The sequence below is a fragment of the Jaculus jaculus genome, chromosome 1 (assembly GCF_020740685.1).
Source record: "Jaculus jaculus isolate mJacJac1 chromosome 1, mJacJac1.mat.Y.cur, whole genome shotgun sequence".
NCBI lineage: Eukaryota > Metazoa > Chordata > Mammalia > Rodentia > Dipodidae > Jaculus > Jaculus jaculus.
Genome location: NC_059102.1, coordinates 43,470,740 through 43,498,084, shown reverse-complemented (window position 1 = coordinate 43,498,084; position 27,345 = coordinate 43,470,740). Strand labels below are relative to the sequence as shown.

At 43.8% G+C, this 27,345-nt stretch overlaps 2 protein-coding genes across 10 annotated transcripts in view; one reads left to right on the top strand and one right to left on the bottom strand.

Annotated features, from left to right (window-relative positions):
• Positions 1-16,870, bottom strand: part of Cpeb3 (cytoplasmic polyadenylation element binding protein 3) — a 286,188-nt gene extending 269,318 nt beyond the window's left edge. For 4 of the 8 annotated variants that reach the window (XM_045157018.1, XM_045157020.1, XM_045157023.1 and 1 more), the window contains exon 1: positions 16,491-16,611. In XM_045157018.1, coding sequence (XP_045012953.1) covers positions 16,491-16,578 — 88 coding nt within the window. In that variant the 5' untranslated portion in view covers positions 16,579-16,611. Of the gene's footprint in view, positions 1-16,474; positions 16,657-16,821 lie in introns of those variants that run through there. The other 4 variants (XM_045157044.1, XM_045157040.1, XM_045157035.1 and 1 more) reach the window with 4 other exon arrangements.
• A 235-nt stretch (positions 16,871-17,105) lies between these two features.
• Marchf5 (membrane associated ring-CH-type finger 5) overlaps positions 17,106-27,345 on the top strand; it is a 41,815-nt gene continuing 31,575 nt past the window's right edge. For both annotated transcript variants that reach the window (XM_045142111.1, XM_045142110.1), the window contains exons 1-2: positions 17,106-17,242; positions 26,204-26,406. In XM_045142111.1, coding sequence (XP_044998046.1) covers positions 17,208-17,242; positions 26,204-26,406 — 238 coding nt within the window. In that variant the 5' untranslated portion in view covers positions 17,106-17,207. The remainder of the gene's footprint in view (positions 17,243-26,203; positions 26,407-27,345) is intronic.

The following is a 27,345-nucleotide window of genomic DNA, read 5'->3' as shown; positions in this document are numbered from 1 at the left end:
TCTGACTACAGTAAGACCCTACCTCAGAAAAAAAGAACAAGACAAACATTGCACATTCTTTCTCATATGCAGATCCTAGGTTTCAAATGTTTAGATTTGTATGTAAGTTGGGTAAGAGTCACTAGAGGCCATAAAGCTAGAAAGGGGCCTTGGGCAGAAGACTGAAAGGGAGGGGACAGTAGACTTGGGGTGGAAAGGTTTAAGTAGGGATAGGGTTGGGAGAATTGAGGAATGGAGGGGTTGGAGGAGAGCTAAGCAAAACTAAAAACTAAAAATAAAAAATCCTATAGAACTTCTTTGTTAGCTAATTAAAAAGTAATGTTTTAGTTACATATGAGTGTATATATATATATATGAATTTGAGCAGAATTTGTATGGGTGGATAATGCTGCTTCTAAAAGCCACAGGTTGCTACTGGGACATCTCAGTGCAGGAGTGGGATACTTCCCAGTAAGTTGTTGGTCAAGAAGGATACTGAAGCTCCCAAAATAAAACAGGCTATTGCCAAGGCTCATGGTTGCCCACCAGAACTAGAACCCTATTGCTAATAGACATCACATGCTTTGGTTATAGGACACTGAGGAATTAAGATGGAACTGAACTAGGTGTACCAGGGCTAGAAGGTGCTGTTTAGCTTGCTGGAGAAGAAAAGTCATCAATAGGTTTTAACCAGCACTGGATCCTGTGAGCTACACACAACCAGTCACGCAAGATGTGCCCACTGGTGCAAAAGGCACATGACTATCATACAAGCAACCAACTGTTCTCTGATTGGATTTGAGGCCTGCTCCATGGGAGGGAATTCATGCCTGGTACTGAAAGCACAATCAAAAGCCTATGGCTGGGAAGGTCATAGGCCATAGGTGGTTAGCCACTACTGTTGTTTGGCTAAATGAATATGCTGTACCCATCAAATTGCCCTCTATTTATGCTTATGCCCATTATGCTCTCACCTCTGGTCAGAGAAGCTTCTTTATCAGATGGCAGTGACTACTGGGGAGACTCAAAACTCTCAAAGTGCTAAGAAGTGATCGTTGAGTACTCAATACTACATGAGACATTTATATAACACCCTTGAAGATTCAGGGAACATTGAAGAAGGGAGGGCAGAAAGAATGCAAAAGCCAATGAACAGGGAGGATTGCTTTGGAACTATCTTCTAGACATGAAGTGGTTGTTGCACTCATGACCTTATAGTGACTGTTGTTATTTGCAGAAGACCTGCACAAAATTGTGCACATCATCATTACATGATGAATGGTAGAAAAGGCAAAAAAGAGACTTCTAAGTAAAAGAGTAACTAACTGGAATGGAGCGATGCATTGGAAGGGGTTGGGGTGAGGGGGCAACAAGAGAACAAAAGAAGGTCATGGACAGGGATTATGATAAAAAGGGGGGCTGAGAGCTTACTAGTTAAGGTGCTTGCCTGTAAAGCCTAATGACCCGACTTCAATTCACCAGTTCCCACGTAAAGCCAGATGTACAAAGTGGCACATGTATCTGGAGTTCATTTTCAGTGGCTGGAGGCCCTGGTGTGCCTATTCTCCCTGTCTAGTCTCTCTTCTCTCACTCTCTGCTTGCAAATAAATTAAAAAATATTTTTAAAAAGTACTTGTGGGTAAGATGATGGCATACTAGCCACACCAAAGCCTAGGGAAGGAAATAAACAGAAACACAGCAAAACATACTCTTCTACCAAAAAGCAAAGGTGTATATGTTATTATCAAGCATGGCAGAGAAACAGGAGCGACAAAGATCTTCCAGAAAGGAAAAAACTGGTCAGAATCCCACTGAGGTGCCTGTGGCCCTAATTTGTGAGCCTGCCTGCCCACGTGGCAGCACAGAGCTGCCGGAGCAGAAACAAGGTGAGAGGATTTTCCACTCACATCAGCCTTCTTGCAAATTCAAGAGACGTGAACGAGAATACAGACGGCCCAGCTGAGCAGCTCCAGTACAACGCCAGACACCCTGCATAGCCTCCCATCCCCCAACCGTAAAGGCTGTGAAAGTCCAGAGAACTCATTCACTCCCTGCTGCCCACAGGCAAGACACAGAGAGAGAATAAGGTGGGCATTCATCATTGGTGAGATTGAAAGCCATCCCAAAAGATAATAGGGCCTACTTATACAAGGCCAGATACATAGACCTGCAATGGAAGTGCTAATCTCTTTCCATGTCAGGAAAGGTTACATATTACATTTGAATGATATATTCTTGGTTGGTTTTCCCTTCTCAAATAAGCTATAATGTGGAGTTGAATATTGTTGACTTTGACATTCCGGGATTTATAGGGTGTGGTGGTTTGATTAAGGTGTTCCCCATAAGCTTAGGTATTCTGGATGTTAGGTTCCCCGGGTGATGGCAATTGGAAATTAACGCCTCGGTGTATTTTGGGGGTGATCTTATGGGTGTTATAGCCAGTTTCCCCATGCCAGTGTTTGGCACACTCTCCTGTTGCAATGGTCCACCTTGTGTTGGCCAGGGGGTGATGTTCACTCTCTGCTTATGTCATCATTTTCCTTGCCATCATGGAGTTTCCCCCTTGAGCCTATAAGCCAAAATAAACCTCTTTTCCCCCACAAGCTGCTTTTGGTTGGGTGATTTCCACCAGCAATGTACACCTGACTACAACAGTAAAGTGGTACCAGAAGTGGGGTTGTGGCTAGACACCTGTGTGGTCTTGGCCTCTTAGAACAGATTTTTAAGAGGAATGTGGAAGGATTTGAAACCTTGGCCTAAGAGACACCTTGCAGTGCTATAAGTATAGCTTGATGGACTATTCTGGCCAGAGTTGAAAGACCCGAATACAGTAATAACTATGGGCTGTGAGGTTTGGCATATGAGGGTGAAAAAGAGCTTTGTTGGACTGGGTAGCAGTTTGGGTGAGAAGCTTGCTGTTATGCCTGTGACCTGAGAAGTTGTACAGGGTTGCTTTGCATAGAAATGAACTGGTGTGAGCAGAGGGATATGACATAGACAAAATGAAATTGTTGGGCCTAAACTGCTGCCCATTCACCTCCACATTGTTTGAGATATTACAACCTTTGAGATTGGGCCAGCTGACCTGCACTTGGGCCAGCTGACCTGCACTGGGGCAACAGGAAGAAGGCAGACTCTTTTGAAGGGGCCTGAATGCTCATGAAATGTCCTGTTCTTCAAAGTCTGCTTTATTCCCCCCTGGATTAGCAAATTGGCACCCTGCCTGGTATTGTGGAGTATAAGAAATGCTGGAAAGAGAGGGACGTTTGTAACGTGGTCTTGTGTTTTGGAAATGGCCATGGGCAGTGTGAAGCAGGTTTGCTGGATGCCTGCTTGGAGACCCTCATGGGGCCATGAAGATGAACCGTGGGTTGCAGTGGAGACCCAGTAGAGATACCGGGACCACAAGATGACTGCTAAGGAAAGCTGCCAGCCCTGTTGAATTTTTCCAAGACTATAAGTAGCCTAGATGGAGAGGCGGAATTGGAATGCCACAGACTTACTACTGGTTAGAATTATCGGATTTGGAGATTTGTCACTGGCTATAGTTGTTGAACTTGAAGCTACAGAGTTTGATGTTTGCCTGGTTGTTTTAAATCTTGTATTGGTTGAATATTTCTTTGCTATGCCCAATGCCATCTTTTGCAGTGTGAATGTTTATTCTGTGCCATTAAGGGTTTCTGAGATTATTTTTTTGGTATTATGGCTCAGTTAAAAGATCTTGGATTATGGGGCTGTTTGAACATCATTGGAATTGATAAAAAACTATGGGGAATTTTAAAGTTGGATTACATATTACAACATGTATGGTTACCAGTTTATGGGGGCCAGGGGTGGAATGTGGTGGTTTGATTAAGGTGTTCCCTATAAGCTTAGGTGTTCTGGATGCTAGTTTCCCCAGCTGGTGGCAACTGGAGGTGGTATATTGTTGAGGCAAGGCTTATGGGTGTTATAGCCAGTTTCCCCATGCCAGTGTTTGGCACACTCTCCTGTGCTATGGTCCACCTTGTGTTGGCCAGGGGGGTGATTTCCACTCTCTACTCATGTTGTTGTTTTCCCTGCCATTATAGAGATTCCCCCTCGAGTCTGTAAGTCAAAATAAACCTCTTTTCTCCAACAAACTGCTCTTGGTTGGGTGACTTCTACCAGCGATGGGAACCTGACTGCAACATAGGGCCTTTGTCTTTTTCTTCTGTCACTATTGGTGGCAGGGACTGACTGGCCCCAGGCTAACTTGGAACCCATTTCAGACTAGAAATCTTAACTTCCTAGTTGACAGGAATAAGGGTGTGGGGCAACACACAGCATTAGGAACTTTGGCTTTATTAGATTATCTGCTTATTCTAATCCCCACATTTGTATAAATACTCTGTTGGTTTTGATTGAATGTGTATAGTGCTCAATTGAATTTTAGAATTTTCCAGTAATTTGCTTCTCCCAGTCTACTACAGTGCTTGAATAGCAGGCAAACTTCATACCTAGGGTTATCTCTTCTGTTTTTCTTGCAGTATAAAAGCTACCCCTGGCATCTTAAACTCCTACACTGAAGATATATAAAGTCAGATTTACATGGCTAAGAGCACTATAGATAATAAAAAACCCCAAGCATCAAATTAACTCAAATTGCAAAAATCTCTACATTATAATGCAAGAAACAGAAAAAAAAAATCAAGAAAACACAATCCCACCAAAAATTATAATTCCATCAGAAATGACCACCAGTGTGACTGGTTTAAATGAAATGCCTGACAAAGATTTTAAAAAAAAAAAAAAAGAAGAAGAAAGAAAAAAGATTATATCTATGCTCAAACAAATCAAGGGAATCAAAGAAGAAATCAAACTCCTGAAGGAATCCCAAGAAAACACAGGAATCCAACTTAATGAAATAAGGAGGTCATACATGACATGAGTAAGGAAACAAATAGTGAAAAAATACCTATCAGAATCACTAGAAATGAAAAGCAGAGTAAGAGAAATAGAAAACTCTGTAGAAAGTCTCACCAGTAGAATGGATCAAGAAGAAGACAGAATATCTAAACTAGAACACCAGATGGCAGATCTCGTACAGTCCAACATGGTGAAAGACAAACTAATAGAAAGGTATGAATGGGAATTTCAAGACATTTGTGACACTATGAAGAGATCAAACATAAGAATTCAGGGCACAGTAAAATGAGAAGAATTTCACTCCAAAGTCATAATAGGTACTTTAAAAATTTTTTGTTTTATGTTTATTTATTTATTTGAAAGTGACAGACAGAGAAAGAGGCAGAGAGGCAGAGAGACAGAGAATGAGAATAGGAATGCCAGGGCCTCCAGCCACTGCAAACAAACTCCAGACGCATATGCCCCCTTGTGCATCTGGCTAACATGGGTCCTGGGGAATTGAGCTTTGAACCGGGGTCCTTAGGCTTCACAGGCAAGCACTTAACTGCTAAGCCATCTCTCCAGCCCCATAGTAGGTATTTTTAACAAAATAATAGAAGAAAACTTGCTCCAAGTAGGAAAAGTATTTCCAATATAGATATAGGAAGCCTACAGAACACCAAACAGACAAAATCAGGAAAGAACCTCTAACTGTCATATAATAAACTACAAAACACACAAACCAAAGAAAATATATTAAGCTGGGCGTGGCGGTGCACATCTTTAATCCCAGCACTCAGAAGGCAGAGGTAGGAGGATTGCTGTGAGTTCAAGGCCACTGTGAGACTGCATAGTGAATTCCAGGTCAGCCTGGGCTAGAGCGAGACCCTACCTTAAGAAACCAAAAAAAAAAAAAAGAAAAGAAAAGAAAAAGCAAGTCACATACAAAGGCAAGCCCATCAGGATAAAAGCAGATTACTCAACACAAACTTTAAAAGCCAGAAGGGTTTGGAATGATGTATTCCAAGTTCTGAAAGATAACAACTGCCAACCAAGATTACTTTATCATGAAAAGCTATCCATCCAAATAGATGGAGAACTAAGGACATTCCACAACAAAAACAGGCTAAAGGAATATTATGACTAAACCAGCTCTAACGAAAACAAATGAAAGGATCCTCCATGCTGTAGAGAAAGAAAAGCACACACATAAGGAAACTGGAAAAAAAAAAACATACTCAAATACTAGTTAATAGAAGAGATCAAAAGTAAAACAGGAAGAACTACAAGGTATCAACGGCCTCAATGCCCCAACCAAAAGACACAGGTTTGTAGACCAGGTTAAAAAGCAGAATGTGGGGCTGGAAATATTGCTTAGTGGTCAAGGAACTTGCCTTCAAAGCCAAAGGACCCAGGTTTGATTCCCCAGAACCCATGTAAGTCAGATGCACAAGTTGGCACATGTGTCTGGAATTTGTTTACAGCAACTGGAGACCCTGGTGTACCCATTCTCTCTCTCTCTCTTTCTCTCCCTCTCTCTGTCTCTCTCAAACAAATAAATAAAAATAAATTTTAAAATATTTTTACAAAGCAGGATCCTTCAATTTGTTGCCTCCAAGAAACTCAGCTTTCCACAAAGAAGTATATTATCTTAGAGTATAAGTTTAGAAAACGGTGTTTCAAGCAAATGGGCCTATAAAACAAGCAGGGGTCACTATCCTAATACTGGACAGGGTAGACTTCAGACCAACATTCGTTAGGAAAGATAAGGAAGGTCACTTCATATTGATTAAAGAACACTCCAGGGCTGGAGAGATGGCTTAGCTCTTAAGCGCTTGCCTGTGAAACTTAAGGATCCCGGTTCAACGCTCCATTCCCCAGGACCCACGTTAGCCAGATGCACAAGGGGGCACATGCATCTGGAGTTCGTATGCAGTGGCTGGAAACCCTGGCGCGCCCATTCTCTCTCTCTCTATCTGCCTCTTTCTCTCTCTGTCACTCTCAAATAAATAAATTAAAATAAACAAAAAAAGAACACTCCAACAGGAAGACATTATAATTCTAAACATATATGCACCTAACATAGGAGCTCCCAATTCCATCAAACACTAAGGTCACAGATAACACCAAACACAGTTGTAGTGGATGACTTCAACACCCCACTCTCATCAATTGACAGGTCATCCCCGCAAAAAATAAACAGAGATGCATCTGGATTAAATGAGGTCATAGAACAAATGGACCTAACATATATCAACAGAACATTTCATTCAAATGCTGCAGAATACACATTCTTTTCAGCAGTACAAACAACATTCTGTGAAATAGAACATATATTAGAATACAAAGCAAATCTTTTTTTTTTTTTTCCCCGAGGTAGGGTTTCACTCTAGCCCAGGCTGACCTGGAATTCACTATGGAGTCTCAATGTAGCCTAGAACTCATGGCAATCCTCCTACCTCTACCTCCCGAGTGCTGGGATTAAAGGTGTGCGCCATCACGCCTGGCTTATGAAGCAAATCTTAACAAATACAGGAAAACTGAAATAATTCCTTGCACTCTGTCTGATCAAAATGGGATTAAACTACAAATCAACAGCAAGAGAGCATACACAAAATCATGGAAACTAAACAATACACTACTAAATGATGAATGGGTCAATGAAGAAATCAAGAAGGAAATTTTTAAAAAAATCATAGAATCATGGGCTGGAGAGATGGCTTAGAGGTTAAGTGCTTACCTGTGAAGCCTAAGGACCTCAGTGTAAGGCTTGATTTCCCAGGACCCACGTTAGCCAGATGCACAAGTGGGCACACGCATCTGGAGTTCGTTTGCAGTGAGTGGCTAGAGGCCCTGGCGCATTGTCTCTCTCTCTATTTGCCTCTTTCTCTCTCTGCCTGTGGCTCTCAAATAAATAAATTAAAAGAAACAAAAAATTTATTTGAAAAATTCATAGAATCAAATGACAATAAGAACATAACATACCAAAACCTTTGAGAAACAATGAAGACAGTCCTAAGAGGAAAACTTATAGCTCTAAGTACCCATATTAAGAAGTTAGAGCTGGGCGTGGTGGTACACGCCTTTAATCCCATCACTCAGGAGGAAGAGGTAGGAGGATTGCTGAGTTTGAGGCCACCCTGAGAATACAGAGTTAATTCCAGTTCAGCCTCAGCTACAGTGAGACTCTACCTTGAAAAACAAAAAAAAAGAAATTAGAGCCAGGTGTGGTGGCACACACCTTTAATCCCAGCACTTGGGTAGGAGGAGCACCATGAGTTTGAGGCTACCCTGAGATAACATAGTAAATTGCAGGTCAATCTGGTCTAGAGTGAAATGCAACCTCAAAAAAAAAAAAATTTTTTTTTTAAATTAGAAAGGTCGCAAGTAAACAACTTAATGCTTCACCTGTAAGGCCTTGAAAAAAGAAAAACAAGGCAAACCAAAAATCAGCACATGGGAAGAAATAATAAAGATAAGGGGAGAAATTAATGAAATTGAAACCAAAAAAAAAAAAAAATTTCAAAGAATCAATGAAACAGAGCTAGTTCTTTAAAATGATAAACATTGATGAACCCTTAACAAATCTGACCAAAAGAAAGAGAGTAGAGACACAAAAATAATAAAATTAGAGATGAAAAAGGCACCATCATAACAGACACCAGAGAAATTCAGAAAATCATAGGGACATACTATAAGAACCACTACGTTTGAAAATCTGAAAGATGGGCTGGAGAGATGGCTTAGCGGTTAGGCGCTTGCCTGTGAAGCCTAAGGACCCCGGTTCGAGGCTCGGTTCCCCAGGACCCACGTTAGCCAGATGCACAAGGGGGCGCACGCATCTGGAGTTCGTTTGCAGTGGCTGGAAGCCCTGGCTCGCCCACTCTCTCTCTCTTTCCCTCTATTTGTCTTTCTCTCTGTGTCTGTCACTCTCAAATAAATAAATAAAAAATGAACAAAAAATATTTAAAAAAAAAAGAAAATCTGAAAGAAATGGATGATTTCCTTGATTTATATGACCTACCAAAATTAATTCAACATGAGATTCACCACTTAAATAGACCTATAACATGGATGGAGATCCAAACAGTTATATAAAAAAAAAAAATCTCCCAATTTAAAAAAGTCCAGGCCCAGATGGATTCACTGGTGAATTTTACCAGACCTTCACAGAAGAACTAACACCAATGCTTCTCAAACTTTTCTATAAAGTAGAAAAGGAAGAAATCCTACCAAACTCCTCTTAAGAAGCCAACATCACCCTGATACCAAAACCAGGCAAAGACAGAACAAAAAGAGAATATTACAGACCAATCTTCCTCATGAATATAGAAATAAAAGTTCTCTGGGCTGGAGAGATGGCTTAGCGGTTGAGCACTTGCCTGTGAAGCCTAAGGACCCCGGTTCGAGGCTCGGTTCCCCAGGTCCCACGTTAGCCAGATGCACAAGGGGGCGCACGCGTCTGGAGTTCGTTTGCAGTGGCTGGAAGCCCTGGCGTGCCCATTCTGTCTCTTTCCCTCTATCTGTCTGTGTCTGTCGCTCTCAAATAAATAAATTAAATAAATAAATAAAATAAATAAATAAAAAGAAATAAAATTTCTCAACAAAATATTGGCTGACAGAATACAAGAATATATCAGAAAGAACATTCACACTGACGAAGTAGGCTTTATCCCAGAGATGCAGGGTGGTTCAACATATGCAAATTGATAAATGAAATACACCATATAAATGGACTGAAGGACAAAAATCACATGACCATCTCATTAGATGCAGAAAAAGCATTTGACAAAATCAGCATCCCTTCATGATAAAAGTCCTAAGAAACTGGGAATAAGAGGAACATATCTCAACCTGATGAAGGCTATTTATGACAAACCTACAGTCAACATAATACTAAATAGAGAAAAACTTGAAGCTTCCTCACTAAAATCAAAAACAAGAGAAGGGTGTCCACTGTCCCCATTTTATTTAATATAGTACTGGAAGTCTTAGCCATAGCAACCTTGGTTCAATTCCCCAGTACCCACGTAAGCCAGACGTACAAGGTAGCACATGCATCTGGAGTTTGTTTGCAGTGGCTGGAAGCCCTGGAGTGTCCATTCTCTCTCTCTCTCGCTCTGCCTCTTTCCCTCTCTCAAATAAATAAATAAAAATATTAAAAAAAAAATAAAGCTGGTGATATCACCATACTTGATTTTAACCTATATTGCAGAGCCCTACTAACAAAAACAGTATGGTACTGGTACAAAAACAGACATGCAGATCAATGGAACAGAACAGAGGACCTAGATGTAAGTCCGGGTATTTACTGCCATCTGATCTTTGACAAAAATGCAAAAAGTACTCATTGGAGAAAAGATAGCCTCTTCAATTAATGGTGCTGGAAAAACTGGATATGTACCTGTAGAAGGATAAAAATAGATCCTTTTGTCTCTCAATGCACAAAAATTAAGTTCAAATGGATCAAAGTCCTTAATATCAGAACTGAAACTCTAAAACTGCTAGAAGATTGGGCTGGAGAAGTGGCTTAGCGGCTAAGCACTTGCCTGTGTAGCCTAAGGATCCCAGTTCGAGGCTCGATTCCCCAGGAACTATGTTAGCCAGATGCACAAGGGGCACACGCGTCTGGAGTTTGTTCGCAGTGGCTGAAGGCCCTGGCACACCCATTCTCTCTCCCTCTCTATCTGCCTCTTTCTCTCTCTGTCTGTTGCTCTCAAATAAATAAATAAAAATAAATGAAAAAAACTTTTAAAAACATTTAAAACTGCTAGAGGAAAAAGTAGGGGAAACCCTTCAACATATTGGCATAGGCAATGACTTTTTGAATATAACCACAGTTGCTCAGGAAATAAAACCACTGATCAACCACTGGGCCCTCATGAAATTACAAAGTTTTTGTACATCAAAGGACACTGTGAATAGGGCAAAAAGACAACCTGCAGAATGTGAGAAAATCTTTGTCAGCTAAACATCTGACAGAGAATTAATATCCAGGATATAGGGCTAAAGAGATGGCTTAGTGGTTAAGGCATTTGCCTGCAAAGCCAAAGGATCCTGGTTCCATCTCCAGGACCCACAAAAGCAAGATGCACAAGGGACCACATGCATTTGGAGTTTGTTTGTAGTGGCTGGAGACCCTGGCACTCCCATTTTCTCTCTCTCACTGCTTCTTTCTCTCTCTCAAATAAATAAATAAAATATATTTTAAAAAACAATAAAAAATATCCAGGATACACAAAGAACTCAGAAAACTAAATAATAAGAAATCCAACAACCCAATTAAAAATGGGCTATTGAACTAAACAGTGAGTTTTCAATAGAAAAAATAAAGATGGCATATAAACATCTAACAAAAATGTTCTACATCCTTAGCCATCAGGGATATATAAATTAAAACTACTTTGAGATTTCATCTTATTCCTGTCAGAATGAATAACATCATGGGAACAAATGACAATAAATGCTGCCCAGGATGTGGAAAAAGAGGAACCCTTCTATACTGTTGGTGGGAATGCAATCTGGTCCAGCCATTGTAGAAATCAGTGTAGAGGTTCCTGAGACAGATTTACCATATGACCCAGCTACGCTACTCCTAGGCTTATATCCTAAGGACTCATTTCACTACCTTTTAGATACATGCTCAACTATGTTTATTGCCACTCTATTCACAATAGCTAGGAAATGGAACCAGCCTAAATGTCACTCAACTGATGAGTGGATAATGAAGATGTGGCACATTTATACAATGGAGGTCTACTCAGCAGTAAATAAAAATGAAATTTGCAGAGAAATGACTGGATCTGGAAGAGATTATATTTAGTGAGGAAGCCCAGGCCCAGACAGCCAAATGTTGCATGTTCTCTCTCTTATGTCTATGCTAGCTACAAATGACTGGACTTCTATGTAAGTTGGAATAAAACTCAGTAGCAGGGCTGAAGAAATGGCTTAGGGGTTAAGGCATTTGCCTGCAAAGCCAAAGGATCCTGGTTCAATTCTCCAGGACCCACATAAGCCAGATGCACAAGGGGGTGCATGCATCTGGAGTTCCTTTGCCGTGGTGGAAGCCCTGGTATGGCCATTCTCTCTCTCCCCCCCCCCTCTTTCTCTCTCTCAAATAAGTAAATAAAATATATTTTAAAAGTAACTCAGTAGCAGTGGCCAGTAAGCTAGAAAGGGGATATAATGGGAACAGAAAGGGAGAAGAGGACTTAAGAGGATGGTATTATATATGTAAGTAGAAGAATAGATTAATGGGGTTGAAAAGTCTAAATGAGGTCAGGGGACGAGGAAAGGTGGGGGAAAGCTAATCAAAATCTAAGAGGGTATGACTACGTCATATGGAAACCTACTTTTTTGGATTATGGCACACCCAGAAGTCATAGATTGTTACTAAAAAATTTTCAGTGCCAGGGATGGGATACCTTCCACTGAGTTGTTGCCCAGGGAGGCCCCTGGTGCCCCCAAAACATTACAGGCCATTGCTAAGGCTCTTGGTTCCTCACCAGGAATAGATGGTAAGACCCTATTGCTGAAGACTCCACATACTTGGGCTGCAAGATCACTGAGAAAACCTGCTGGAGATGAGCTGAAAACCTTTGAAAAGGTTAAGTGGACTTAGTTTTGCTCATCATTGATTACCCATTGCCTAAATATTTGTTGAATGAATGAGTAGATTCAAGACTTTTGACCACTCCCCATCTTAATCCAGTAACCTTATTTTGCAGTTACAGAGCAGATATCTGCTCTTTGCTTATGGAGATTAAGTACGGTCTTTACATCCCTTATCCAGAGCTAAGATCTTCCCTTCCCACTTTCTTTTGCCATAGGGTAGAATTCATATTTTGTTTTACAACATTCAGCCCAGATCAGTCTTCTGTGAATTTGTAAGTCCCTGTGTGTTTCTATGTTATTTATTAACACTTTTCCCTATACTGTCATTATACAATATTTCATGTATAAGTACCTCTTTTTACTTTCTAAGTACAAATATTTTCAGGGCTCCTAAAGGATAATTATAGTTTAATTTGCTACTATAGTATCCATGAACATCATAAATTCTCTGAGCACATCTGCTAGAGGAATTAATGAAGAACTGTAATGAAGACTCAGCCTGCAGTTCATCAACAAATTGAGTAATTGACAGTTCTTTTGGAGGGAGGGCACCTGAATCTGCTATTTCTCTGATCTCTCAGCAATGCTTTCAGGGCCCCTTTATGTATAGTTGTTGCAGTGAGCTCCTTGGATTTGCTACAAACATCCAGCTAGACACAGCTCATGGAGGAAGGGGGTTTATTTCAGGCTTACAAATTCCAGGGGGACACCATCAATGGCAGAAGAAGCTGGCTCCCTTTCATAAATCCAAGCAGAGAGACACCACCAACAGCCAGCACCACAAACCCGCCAGAGCTCTAACTTCCCAGAACATACCTAGTAGGGCTGGACTCCAAGATCTATCCCCCCGTGACACACCCCCTCTAGCAGGGATCTGCCTGCTAGGGCCAGAAGTTGCAAGCTCAATTTTACTAAAACACCTGTGTCTATGGGTAGGGAGGCATGTATTTAAACTCTCACATTCAAACTACCATAATAGTTCAAAGAAAGTATAATGGAAGAACAGTAAATCATATATTATTTTTCATTTCTGGACATATTTAGATAAGTTTGTAAGTATTTTTAAATCTATTACAAAACAATAAAGCATTCCAGAACTCATTTATCCCCCCTAAGGTATGGTCTTGCTCTAGCCCAGGATGACCTGGAATTTACTCTGTAGTCACAGGGTGACCTTGAACTCATGATGACCCTCCTATCTCAGCCTCCCAAGTACTGTGACTAAAGGTTAGAATTAAAGGAATGTACAACCATGCCCAAAAATGCAAGAATTAGTTGGGTGGAGTTGGGAGGATCGCCATGAGTTTGAGGCCACCCTGAGACTACCTAGTCAGCCAGGGCTAGAGCAAGACCCTACCTCGGAAAAACAAGCAAACAAACAAACAAAAAATCTTGATACTTTTTTTTTTTTTTTTTTTTTTGAGGTAGGGTCTTGCTCTAGTCCTGGCTGACCTGGAATTCACTAGGTAGTCTCAGGGTGGCCTCAAACTCTCAGTGTTCTTCCTACCTCTGCCTCCCAAGTGCTGGAATTAAAGATGTGAGCTACTAGATCCAACTAAGAACTTTTTATCAGTCAGGATTTTAACCTATGCTAATAAAATGTTTGACAGTATCAGTTACCATTTTCTATTATTCTTTTTGCTGTTGTTTAAGACAGAGTCTCTGTAGCTCAGGCTGGCCTCTAACTCAGTATGTAAGCTCAGGTTAGTAGGGAACTCATGGCAACCCTCCTGCCTCATTCTCCTGAGTGTTGGGATTACAGTCCTTAACCATAATACCTGGTTTTATCATTCTTTAGATAATGTTATCATGAACTCTTTTTCTTTTTAGTTTGAGGGAAAGAGAATGGGTATGCCAGGGTAGTTTGCCACTGCAAACTCCAGAAGCATAAACACAAGTGGTTTTGCATGAGTATTGGGGAATTGAACCTGGGCCAGTAGGTTTTGCGAGCAAGCACTTTTTTATTTTTGGTTTTCCGAGGTAGGGTCTCACTGTAGCCCAGGCTGATCTGGAATTCACTCTGTAGTATCAGGGTGGCCTCGAACTCATAGCAATCCTACCTCTGCCTCCCTGAGTGCTCAGATTAAGGGTGTGCGCCACCACGCCCGGCTGAGTAAGCACCAATTCCCCAGCTTCTTCTTCTTCTTCTTCTTTTTTTAATGGTTCTGGGAAGAGCATTCTCTGGGCATGCTAGGCAAGTGCTCTACCATTGATGTACACCCACAGACCCTTTCAAAATTTCCTTTCTACTTCTGTGAGTTTTTGAAACTGACTTTTCATAAAAGTACAAATATAAAATGCACTTTTTGGAATAATAAGGCCAATCTGCACAAGACCTTGTTATCAACAGAACCATATCATAGTTTCCAATTTATAGTCAAATATAAATTCTAAAGCTAGGCACTGTAGTTCACACCTGTAATCCCTGAGGCAGGAGGACTGCCATGAGTTTGGGGTGAGGAATAAGCTCCTATGGCATGGACTACAGTGAGATTCTATCTTAAACAAACAAACAACAATGACAAAAAAGCAGGATCAGGGCTGGAGAGATGGCTTAGCGGTTAAGTGCTTGCCTGTGAAGTTTAAGGACCCCGGTTCGAGGCTCAGCTCCCCAGGTCCTACGTTAGCCAGATGCACAAGGGGGCGCATGCGTCTGGAGTTCGTTTGCAGAGGCTGGAAGCCCTGGCGCGCCCATTCTCTCTCTCTCCCCCTCTATCTGTCTTTCTGTCCGTATCTGTCGCTCTCAAATAAATAAATTAAAAAAATTTTAAAAAAAAAGCAGATTCAGTGGTCCAACACTTGGGAAATGGAGACAGAATCAAGGAGTTCAAGGTCATCTTCAGCTGCATATGGCGTTTGAGGTCAGTCTGGACTATGGCATGAGATTCTTAAAAAAAAAAAAAAAAAAAAAAAAAAGCAACAAGGGCTGGAGAGATGGCTAAGTGGTTAAGGTGCTTGTCTGAAAAAAACCAAAGGACCCAAGCTGGACTCCCCAGGACCCACATAAAGCAGATACACAAGGTGGTACCTACATCTCAAAGTTCATTTGCCCGGGCTAGAGGCCCTGGCGCTAAGCCAGACGTGGTGGCGCACGCCTTTAATGCCAACACTCGGGAGGCAGCGGTAGGAGGATCACCATGAGTTCGAGGCCAGCCTGAGACACATAGTGAATTCCAGGTCAGCTGGGCTAGAGTGAGACCCTATCTCAAAAAACCAAGAAAAAACAAACAAACAAACTTTTTTTCTATTTTGAGACAAAATTTCTATTTGTAGCACAAACTGGACGTGAAGTCACAAGGATCCTCCTGCCTCAGACCTCCTGGGTGTTAGGATTACAGGCGTGAGCCACCATGCAGGTATCGGATACCTACATTTTCACTTAAGGAGGGGGAAAGCAAACATTTTGTAACAATAATTAGGCAAAAGCAATGGAAAATTACTAAACATCCCACCAATCGCAACACTAGACAACGCCACAGGTCGTCCAAACTACGTATTTTAGTAACAGTTATTTTTTTTCCTCCGGGCACAGCTAGCCCCATAGGGTCAGAGAGGGGCCGACAGTGCTCAGCGACTTCTCCCTCGGGCCCGCCCGCATCCACCTGCTCGGAGGCGTCGAGGAGACTAGAAATGGTTAACGGTGGCCAGCAGCAGAAGGGAGACGCAAACACCCCTGACCAGCCACAGCTGAGTAAGCAAGCGCTGTTTACCCACCAACACGTTCCTATCGGCCACCGCCGGCGGGTCCCGGAAAGCACATCCCAGGAGGTTCGGAGAGGGAGGAAGGACATCCACCCTCTCCCTCGCTCCCTCCCTCCCTGTCCTCCAAACGCAGCCCGAGGCACAGGTGCAAATGCTCGGGATCAGCTCCCCTCACCATCCGAACCCCCGGCGGGGTTGTGTAACTCGCCCACAGCGGGCTTCTCACTAGCCCGCCGCGGCCCGTGCCAGCGCCTCATCCCCGGGACCGGCGGGCTGGGGACGAGAACCGGGTCGGTCCTCGCGCTGCCCTCACCTGGCTCAGTCCCCACCTGAGCGCCACAGCCGCGGGGAGCCGAAACCGAGGCGCGGAGGCAGGGGCGGGCTGACCTTGTTGCTACTGACAGGAGAGCGGCACATCCTTCTGCTTCCCGGAAAGCGGCCCGAAGGACATTTTTATCCCCCCTCCTGAAGGAAGGAAGAGGAGCCGAGGGCGCCGGGCGGGCGGGCGGCGGCGGCGGCGGCGGCGGGCGCGGCGGCGGTGGTCCCGGCGGGCGGTGCAGCCTCCAGCGGGGACGGTCCGAGGACTACATCTCCCAGGCTGCTCTGAGCGGCCCTGCGTCGTGACCCCGGCGCGGCGCGCGCGGAGGCGGCGACTCTTACCTCATAGAGGTAGCTCCTCCGCCCGCGGCAAGCGTGCGTACGGCCCCGCGGTCCATGGACCGGAACCCCGGCAGGAACCCGAGCCGCGATCGCCGCCGCCGCCGCCGCCGCCTCCTCCTCCTCCTCCTCCTCCTCCACGTCCCCCAGGCTCCTCCTTCTCGTCCTCCTAGCTCGCCACCGCCTCCTCCGGACGCCCGCCGGCCGCGCTCCGCCGTCGCCCGCCTCACCGAGCCGCCGCGGGAGTCCGTGTGGCGGCTCGGCAGCCGCCGCGGGACTGAGGCCTACTCCGCCTCCGCCTGCGCCGCCGCCTCTCAGTGCTATTGTCCCCGGGCCCGGCCCCCGACCGCATCCGCCGGCGAGGGCCGAGTGCGCCGGCTTCGCGCAAGATGCCGGACCAAGCCCTGCAACAGATGCTGGACAGGTACGGGCGGCCCAGGGACCTGGCGGGGTGTCGGGTGTGGGGGGGGGGGGGAGACCGGAACCGCAGACCTCTCCGCTCCGGCGCTTGCCCATGCCTGGCCTCGAGCTTCCCTCCGAGGGAAGCCGAGCCCCGGCGGGCCGCGGAGAGTTCCACGGCCCGGAGCGGGGTGGGGGTGGGGGTGGGCACCGAGAGGTGGCGGGGGCGGCGGGAGGACTCGAAGTTTGGAGTCTGGTCCCCGGGGGGGGGGGGGTTGGTGGCCGAGCGAGCGGCCTGGGTCGTACGCTTAGAAACTTAGTTCGGGGAGCGGCGTGCGGCGGGCTTGGATGCGGAGCGGCTGCCCGGATTAACCCGCCGGGTGAGTTTCCTTTTCTCGCCTCCGCCTCTGCCCCCCGCCCCGGCCCAGCTGTGCGGTGAAGTGTGTGCCAGCCTTGTCACGGGGAAGGACCAGATTGTCTTTCTGGGAAATGACTCCTTATAAGGTGTAAACCTCTTTTTCCAAAACAAAAAAATCCCGAGGATAAACAATTCTATTTGGAAGCCTGATAGGTTGATTTCGTGTCTCCTCCCAACCTCTCCCCCCCCCCCCCACTCCGTTCCCCACCTCCAAACTGTTAAGGTCAGCGTATCCGCAAGGGAGCCTTTAACGGTCATTCCAGAGTAGAGGTTATGGAAAACAGCCACACGCGTCCAGCATTGAACACTTAGTACCTTTGACAGTCGTTGAGTTCGCTGAAAGTTTCAGCTTGTACTGGGGCCTGTTGCCATTCGTGTGTGTGTGTGTGTGTGTGTGTGTGTGTGTGTGTGTTTTGGGGCCGGGGTCTCCAGTGATTAAAACTTGGAGAAGTCCGTCGCACCGCCCTCTACTGTTCAAATTCTAGCCAATGGCTTCTACCGTGAGGTTTTGGAGACCAAATCCACCTGTTTTTACCTAGCCATGGCTTGCTTTTGGGTATAACCACTAGTATATATCCATAGTTTGTGGTTGCTCACAGCTCTCAATAGGTGACGCCTGTCACCTTGTCCAGCAAGTTCTACGCCTTTTAATATTGAGTAGAGTCCACTGTGAGCTGACAAATGGAGGGCCTCTCTTAATTGGCATTAGAACTAATTGATTGCCATACACAGAGCACCATTTACCCAAGAGTGTGCTTCTCCCAGAGTGACAGACATTTCCTTTGGAGCTTGGAATTTTGAGACATTTAAATTGATAGAAGCCATGTCACCAACCTTCAGTTGGAATGGCTATTAATAAGTCCACCCCGTGCTTCAACATTCTGACTTGTTTGTGGTGCTCCCAGTCCCCCCCCACACACACACACCTTTTTGTTGTTTGTTTTGAATTCCAGTCTTTCTGTGTTGGCCACGTTAGGAACTAAAATTTCAATCCTCTTGCTTCTGCCTCCAGGATACCTGGGATGTATACAAGCATGCACCACTTCTAGCTTTCCATCTCATTTCTTTAAAAATGTTTTCTTTATTTGAGAGAGATAGAGGGCTGGAGGGAGAGAACAGGTACACCAGGGCCTCCAGCAATTGCAAACAAAGTCTGCGACGTATGTGCCACCTTCTGCATCTGGCTTACATGGGTTGTGGGGAGGTGAACCTGGGTCATTGGCTTTGCAGACAAGCGTCTTAACCTCTAAGTCATCTCTCCAGCCTCCACTTCATTTTTTTAAACATATTTTTAGTATTTTTATTTATTATTGTTTGGTTTTTCGAGGTAGGGTCTTACTCTAGCCCAGGCTGACTTGAAATTCACTATGTAGTCTCAAGGTGGCCTCAAACTCAAGGGGATCCTCCTACCTCTGCCTCCCAAGGGCTGGAATTAAAGGTACACGCCTGGCTGTATGTATATTATTAGAGAGAATAGATGTGCCAGGGCTTCAAGCCACTACAGATGAACTCCAGACACATGCACCACCATGTATATCTGGCTTAGATGGGTTCTGGGGAATTGAAACTGGGTCCTTAGGCTTCCCCCAGGTAAATGCCTTAACCGCTAAGCCATCTCTCCAGCCCCTCCACCTCATTTTTCATCTTAAATCCCAGGACAGAGGTTGGTACTCACTATGTAATCAGGAAATGCTTGTTGTAAGCAAGTTTATGAACTTGTTTATCAGTTTCCCCAATTGTTGAGGAGCCTAATCATTTACTAGTATTTACTTTCATATAATGTATCATACAAGGTGTGGCACAGTAAAATCCACCCAGAGATCAGCCCCTGCCACAGCAATTCCAGTTACATGTGACTATTCGGGTGTGGGGTATTCTGTAGTTATTTTTTTTCCTCTGAGGGACTTCCACTTTCACTTTTATGTGGTAACTTCTACAAACATGTTTGTGTCTAGAAGCTGTCCTGGCTTCTCATATACTCTAGAGAGAGTTCCATAAAAGTTCAAGGAAGCCAAAGAGTGCTGGGTAGGTTTTTACAGAGACACGGGGGTCTTTCTGCTCCTTACCAAAGTAGCTGTCTTGTTCTCATATATGTTTTTTTGTTCTCATGTATTTTAAAAGATCTCCTTTATAAAAAAAAATTTGTTTTGTTGTTTGTCAAGGTAAGATCTTGCTGTAGCCCAGGCTGACCTGGAATTCACTATTTAGTCTCAGGGTGGCACTCAAACTCACAGCAATCCTTCTACCTCTGCATCCCAAATCCTGGAATTAAAGGCATGCACCACTATGCCTGGCTAGACCTCCTTTTTAAAAATATTTTTATTTATTTATTTAACAGAACAATAGAGAGAATAGGCATGCCAGGTCCTCTAGCCACTGCAAATGAACTCCAGATGTATGTGCCACCTTGTGCATCTGGCTTTATTTGTGTGCTGGGAAATTGAACCTGGGTCCTTTGGCTTTGCAAGCATGTGAAAAGGTCTTTATTATTATTATTTAAAAACAAAAAAAGCATTTCTATTTATTTGAGAGAAACACAGAGAGAGAAAATGAGTGAGCCAGGACCTCTTGCCACTGCACACAAACTGCAGACACTTGTTCTACTTTGTGCATCTGGCTTTACATGGGTACTGGTAAATCAAACTCATTAGACAAGCTTTTAGCCTCCTTAAAGCCAACCCGCCTTTAGCCACAAGTCATCTCTTCAGTCCAGTCCTTACATTTTTGACATACCTAAAGGTAGGGTTTTTTTGTTTTTGTTTTCTTAAGAGCTTTATTGCCTTGGACCATATTTGCAACCTAATTCCATGTTAGAATTACCTGAGGAGCATTTTAAAATATGGGTAGGTGCTTGGACCCTGCCCCAAACCAGTGAGATCACAACTTTCTGGGGTATAAAACCTGTATATCACTGGGCATCTTGGTCATACCTTTAGTCATAGTACTTGGGAGGCTGAGATATGAGGATTACTGGGGGTTCAAGGCCAGACTGGGGCTACAGAATAAGGTCCAGGTCAGCCTGGTCTAGAGAGAGACCCTATCTCCTATCTCAGAAAAAAGGGGTGCTAGAGAGATGGTTTAGTGGTTAAGGCTCTTGCCTGCAAAGCCTAAGGACCTAGTTTCAATTCCTCAGTACCCATGTAAGCCAGATGCACAGGGTGACACATACAGCTGGAGTTTGTTTTTAGTGGCTAGAGGCCCTGGTGTGCCCATTCTTTTTCTTCTATTTCTCTCTCACACTCTGCCTCTTTCTCTCCCTCTCAAGTAAAATTGGGGGGAGGGGAAGCAAGCAAAAGGACCCAAGCATCAAGATTTTCAGAAGCCTTCTAGATGTTTCTGATATAGGTGAAAACAACTGTTCTAAACCCTAAGGGCTTGTTTAATGAAAGAGGTAGTATGGCTTAGTGAGAATAGCTTGAGCTTTAACCACCTAGCCATCTTCCCAGCACCTTTTAGAATTTTTTTTTTAGGGCTGGAGAGATGGCTTAGCGGTTAAGCGTTTGCCTGTGAAGCCTAAGGACCCCAGTTCGAGGCTCAGTTCCCCAGGTCCCACATTAGCCAGATGCACAAGGGGGCACACGCGTCTGGAGTTTGTTTGCAGTGGCTGGAAGCCCAGGCTCGCCCATTCGCTCTCTCTCCCTCTATCTGTCTTTCTCTCTGTCACTCTCAAATAAATAAAAAATGAACAAAAAATATTTTAAAAAAAGAAAATTTTTTAAAATTTATTTCAGAGAGAAAGAGGCAGATATATAGAGAGGGAATGGGCACAACAGGGTCTTAAACTGCTGTAAACGAACTCCAGATACATGTACCACCTTATGCATCTGGCTTACGTGGGTCCTGGGGAATTGAATCTGAGTCCTTTGGCTTTGCAGACAGATGCCTTAACTGCTAAACCATCTCTTTAGCCAAAGCTTTTTTGTTGTTGTTGTTTAATTTTACCTTTTTTCCCCAGCAGATTTTTAGAATTTTTTTTTTAAGATGCAAACATCCTTTCTTCGTTGCAACATTACCTGCTGCAATCACTCTGAACACTTGAAAAAAATTTTTTTTGGCTTTGGTCCAGGCTGACCTGGAATTTACTATGTAGTCTCAGAGTGGTCTCAAACTCACAACAGTCCTTCTACCTCTGCCTCCTGAGTGCTGGGATTAAAGGCGTGTGCCACTACACCCAGCGAATAATTTTATTATTTTATTTTTAAAGATTTTTTATTTATATTTATTTATTTGACACAGAGAGAATGGGCACACCGGGGCTCCAGCCACTGCAAATGAACTCGAAACGCTTGCACCCCCTTGTGCATCTGGCTTACGTGGGTCCTGGGGAATCAAGCCTGGGTCCTTTGGCTTTGTAGGTAAACACCTTAACTGTTCAGCCATCCTTCCAGCCCCCAGCTAATATTTTTTAAATTTAATTAGTTTATTTGTGTGTGCGTTTGTATGTTTTTAAAATATTTTTTAACTTGTTTACCTGTTTATTTATTTATGAGAGAGAAAGAAAGAATGGGTGCACCAGGGTCTCTAGCCACTGTAAACAGACACATGTACCACTTTGTGCATCTGGCTTACATGGGTAACTGGGGAAATCAAACCTGTGTCCTTAGATTTTGCAGACATGCACCTTAGCCACTTAGCTATCTCTCCAGCCCTGTTTGTTTTGCTTTGTGTTCTTTTTTTGCCCCAAGGCAGTGTCTCACTTTAGCCCCTGCTGATCTGGACCTTACTCTGTAGCCCCAGGTTAACCTCATACTCATTGTAATCCTCCTACCTCAGCCTCTCAAATTCTGGGAATAAAGGTATGCTCCACCATGCCCACCTTGTGTGTATGTTTAATGTGCCAGGATCTCTTGACACTGCAAATGAATTCCAGACCCATGAGCCACTTGTGTGTCCATTAGGCTTTGCAAGCAACTACTGATCCATCTTCCTAGCTAGATTGGGCTTTAGAGATGGAAATCTTGACATTTTTTAATTAATTTTAATTGATTAATTTTGCCATTTTTATAATATATTTTTATTAATCACTTATTTATCTACAAGCAGAGAGAGTGGGGGGAATACTAATATGGGCATGTCAGGGCCTCTAGTGCTGCAAACAAACTTCAGATGCATGTGCCACTTTGTTTCTCTGGCTTTACTTGGGTACTAGGGAATCGAATCTAAGGCTTTTGGTTTTGCAGGCAAACGCCCTAACCACTGAGCCATCTCTCTAGCCTCTATAAAACACTACTCAAAGGTGTTAGGCAAACAATGTGACAACCTCCCTCCCCTTTACATATTTATTACCTTCTTAGTCTTCTGGCACTATACACCGTTGAACACAAGTACGCAGAATGGTCCATTTGAGGAATATTCACAGTTCCAACAGGCTGAATATGTCAGGCTATAGAACCCAGAATTCTTTTCATGAATTTAGTTTCTCCCCGTGTAAATCTGAGGATGACAATTTTTAAAATACTTATTTGGGCTGGAGGGATGGCCTAGCAGTTAAGGCAATTGCCTATGAAGCCAAAGGACCTAGGTTCGATTCCCCAGGACCACGTAAACCAGATGAACAAGGTGGTGCCTGTGTCTGGAGTTTGTTTGCAGTGGTTAGAGGCCCTGGGATGCCCATTCTCTCTCTGCCTTTCTCTCTCAAACAAACAAATAAAGGAAAGAGCCAGGCACCATGGCACACACCTTTAAACCCAGCACCTTGGGAGGCAGAGGTGAGAGGGTTGCTGTGAGTTGAATTGAATCTGGGTCCTTTGGCTTTCCAGACAAGTGTCTTTCCTGCTAAGCCATCTCTCCAGCCTCCCCATCTTTCCTTTTTTTAATATTTTATGTATTTGAGAGAAAGGACAATCTGGGTAAAACCACTTGCCACTGCAGATGAGCTCCAGGTGCATGTGTCATGTTGTGCATCTGGCTTTATGTGGGTGCTGGGGAATGTAAACTGGGCCAACATGCTTTGTAAGCAAGCACCTTTAACCACTTAGCCATCTCCCCATACCTGCTCAGCACCTTTCTAGGATATTGACATATAATGGTAAACATACTGAATACCTGCTTAAAACTTAAAATCTGGTGATGCTTGTGTTTCATAAACTGTGAAACACGTTTAGGTCTATCTTTTCAGCTTTTTGAGGTAGGGATCACTCTAGCCCAGGCTAACCTGGAATTTACTGTGTAGTCTCAGGGTGGCCTTGAGCTCACGGTGATCCTCCTACCTCTGCCTCCCAAGTGCTGGGATTAAAGGCGTGCACCATCATGCCAGTTTAGCTCTATCTTAAGTGGTGTGTTAAATATGTACTACTCAATCATTCAGAGGTTTTAAACTAATGGCAACTTAATAACAGCTAAAGTTGAATGACCTTTTGCAAGTAACTAGCCCAGGCTACTGCTAGTTTTGTTTTGTTTTGTTTTTTGTTTTTTTGTTGTTCTTCATTTTTATTTATTTATTTGAGAGTGACAGAGAGAGAAAGAGGCAGAGAGAGAGAGTGTGTGTGTGTGAGAGAGAGAGAGAGAGAGAGAGAGAGAGAGAGAGAGAGAGAGAGAGAGAGAGGGCGTGCCAGGGCCTCCAGCCCCTGCAAACGAACTCCAGGCACGTGCACCCCCTTGTGCATGTAGCTAACATGGGTCCTGAGGAATCAAGCCTTGAACTGGGGTCCTTAGGCTTCATAGACAAGTGCTTAACTGCTAAGCCATCTTTCCAGCCCTGCTGGGTTTGTTTTGTTGTGTTTTGTTTTGTTTTTAAGCAGAGTCTTTGTCCAGGCTGGTGACTCTCCTACCTGAGCCTCCTGGGTGCTGGGATTAAAAGGGTACACAACCACATCCAGTTTAATGGGTTGCATTATTATGATGAATTTCCTCTTGGCTTTGTTCTTGGTAAAGTGTCATGCTCTTTAATAGATCCAGATTCTGTGTGATGCAGGTATGTGTCATGGGATGCATGTGGAGGTCAGGTGACAGCTTCAAGGTGTCAGTCATAGCCTTCTACCTCCTTTGAAGCAGGTTCTCCAATTTGGATTTCACAGTCTCAAAGGGAAGCTTCATGTTAACGGAAAAGATGGTAGAGCAGAGGCTGGACATCACTTTTTGCCACAGTTGTTGGCAGAAAGCAAAAAGAGTAAGCCAGGCATAGTGGCATAGGCCTTTAATCCCAGCACTAGGAAGGCAGAGAGGTAGGAGGATTGCTGTGAATTCGAGGTCACCCTGAGACTACATAGTAAATTCCAGGTCAGCCTGGGCTAGAATGAGACCCTACTTCAAAAAAATAAAACAATAAAGCAGGGCGTGGTGGTGGCACACACCTTTAATCCCAGCACTCAGGAGGCAGAGGTAGGAGGATTGCCGTGAGTTCGAGGCCATCCTGAGACTCCATAGTGAATTCCAGGTCAGCCTGGGCTAGAGTGAGACCCTACCTCGAAAAACAAAGCAAAACAAAAAAGGCAGCAAGTGGGTGAGCTGTGCTGTGGCAAAGAGGAGGGGAAGCTGGGCTATAACACCCCAATGCCCACCCCACCCCCCCAACAACACACCTCCTTCAGCAAGACTCCTCCTTTCAGATTGCCCCAGCTGGGGACCAAACATTGAAAACACATGAGTTTATGGGGGACATCTGATTCAAACCACCACAATATCCTTTCTTCTAATAGTCATACTTTACCATGAAGAAAAATGGGTGGATTGTGTGTTTCGCCTCTTCTTTAAATCACTTGGGGATATGTATGGCTCAGTGGAACACTTTGCCTATTATGTGTGAGGCCCTGGGCTGACTAGAGGGAGGAAAAAAGTATACTCTGTGAAATCGCTATAATATTTTACCTTCCTGAGTTCAAGAGGTTGGTGTTAAACTGGGGAGAACACTAACCTTACCTGCCTCACAAATTCATGTGCTTCAAAGAATTAGGAGGTTTTGTAAAACAAAAGTTATTTGAAAGTTTTCTTTGCACTCTGGCTCACTATCAAGGGAGGATGAAGAATTGCTGAAAAGATAAGAAACTACATTAAAAACAAAACATAGGTCTGGAGAGATGGCGTACGAGTTAAGGCCCTTGCCTGTGAAGCCTAAGGACCCAGGTTCGACTCGCCAGAACCCACATAAGTCAGATACACAAGGTGACACATGCACACAGGTGGTGCATGTGCACAAGGTGGCACACTTATCTGGAGTTTGTTTGCAATAGCCAAGGCCCTGGCATGCCAATTCTGTCTTGTCACTTTGACTCTCATAAAACAAAATTTTAAAAAGCAGAAAAAAGCTGGGCACTCGGGAGGCAGAGACAGGAGGATCACCATGAGTTCAAGGCCATCCTGAGATGACAGTTAATTCCAGGTCAGCCTGGACCAGAGTGAGACCCTACCTCAAAAAACAAAAAAAAATAATAATAATTAATTAATTGAAAAAAAATAAAAAGCAGAAAATACAGGGTTCTATAGAGCAAGTTGAAGAAAAGTAAATAGAAGAAATGCTGTACTAGGTCTGTGTTCTATAATACCCACACACAGGTTCACCCTATGAACCAAATCCTTCACTGTTGAGGAGACTGGAACTCTGAAGATAAATGTTTTTCTCTTAATTTGCAGAAGTTGCTGGGTGTGTTTTGCCACTGATGAAGATGATAGAACAGCTGAATGGGTGAGACCATGCAGATGCAGAGGATCTACCAAATGGGTTCACCAGGCTTGTCTGCAGCGCTGGGTGGATGAAAAACAAAGAGGAAACAGTACAGCCAGAGTGGCATGTCCTCAGTGCAATGCTGAATACTTAATAGTTTTCCCAAAGTTGGGTAAGATGTCCTTAATAACGCAAGTATGTTTGATGTTGTTATACATATATAAATCTGTGTTTTCAAGCTTTTTACCATTTTGGAGTTTTTGAAACAAACTCTCACTCTTCCACAAACTGGTCTGGAATTCACTGCAATCCTCCTGCTTCAGCCTCCCAAGTGTTGGGATTACACGTTTGAGTTAACACATCCAACTCGTGGGTTTTTTTTTTTTTTTTTTTTAAGTATATAATACTTACTTGAGAGCAAGAGAAAGAGGTAGAAAGAGAATGGGCACACCAACGCCTGTAGCCACTGCAAATGAACTTTAAATGCATGTGCTACCTTGTGCATCTGGCTTATGTGGGTACTGGGGAAACAAACTTGGGTCCTTCACAGGCAAGCACCTTAACTGCTAAGCCATCTTTCCAGCCTATTTACTTATTTATTTATTTGCTGTTGGTTTGTTTGTTTTCAAGCAATAGAAATAAAGACAGTTTATTAATAAAGGAAAGCCACTTTGAAGAATTGAAATAAGCTAGTAGTCTGGGACAGAACCAAGACTCAAAGAGCCTGTGCCTCTAGAGTCCTGATCATGTTTATTTTTTGACTTGTTTGCTTTGAGGCAGGGTCTCACTGTTGCCCAGGCTGACCTGGAACTCTAGACCCAGGCTGGCCTCGAATTCCTACATCAACCTCCCAAGTGCTATGTTTGTCTGTTTTTTGTTTTTTTTTTTTTCTTTTCAAGATAGGATCTCACTCTAGCCCAAGCTGACCAGAACTCACTCCATAGTTCCAGGCTGGCCGTGAATGAACAGTGATCCTCCTGTCTCTGCTAGATTGATTTGATTGATTTTCAAGGTAGGGTCTCACTTTGACCCAGGCTGACCTGGAATTCACCGTGTAGTCTCAGGGTGGCCTCGAACTCAAGGTGATCTTCCTTCCTTTGCCTCCCAAGTG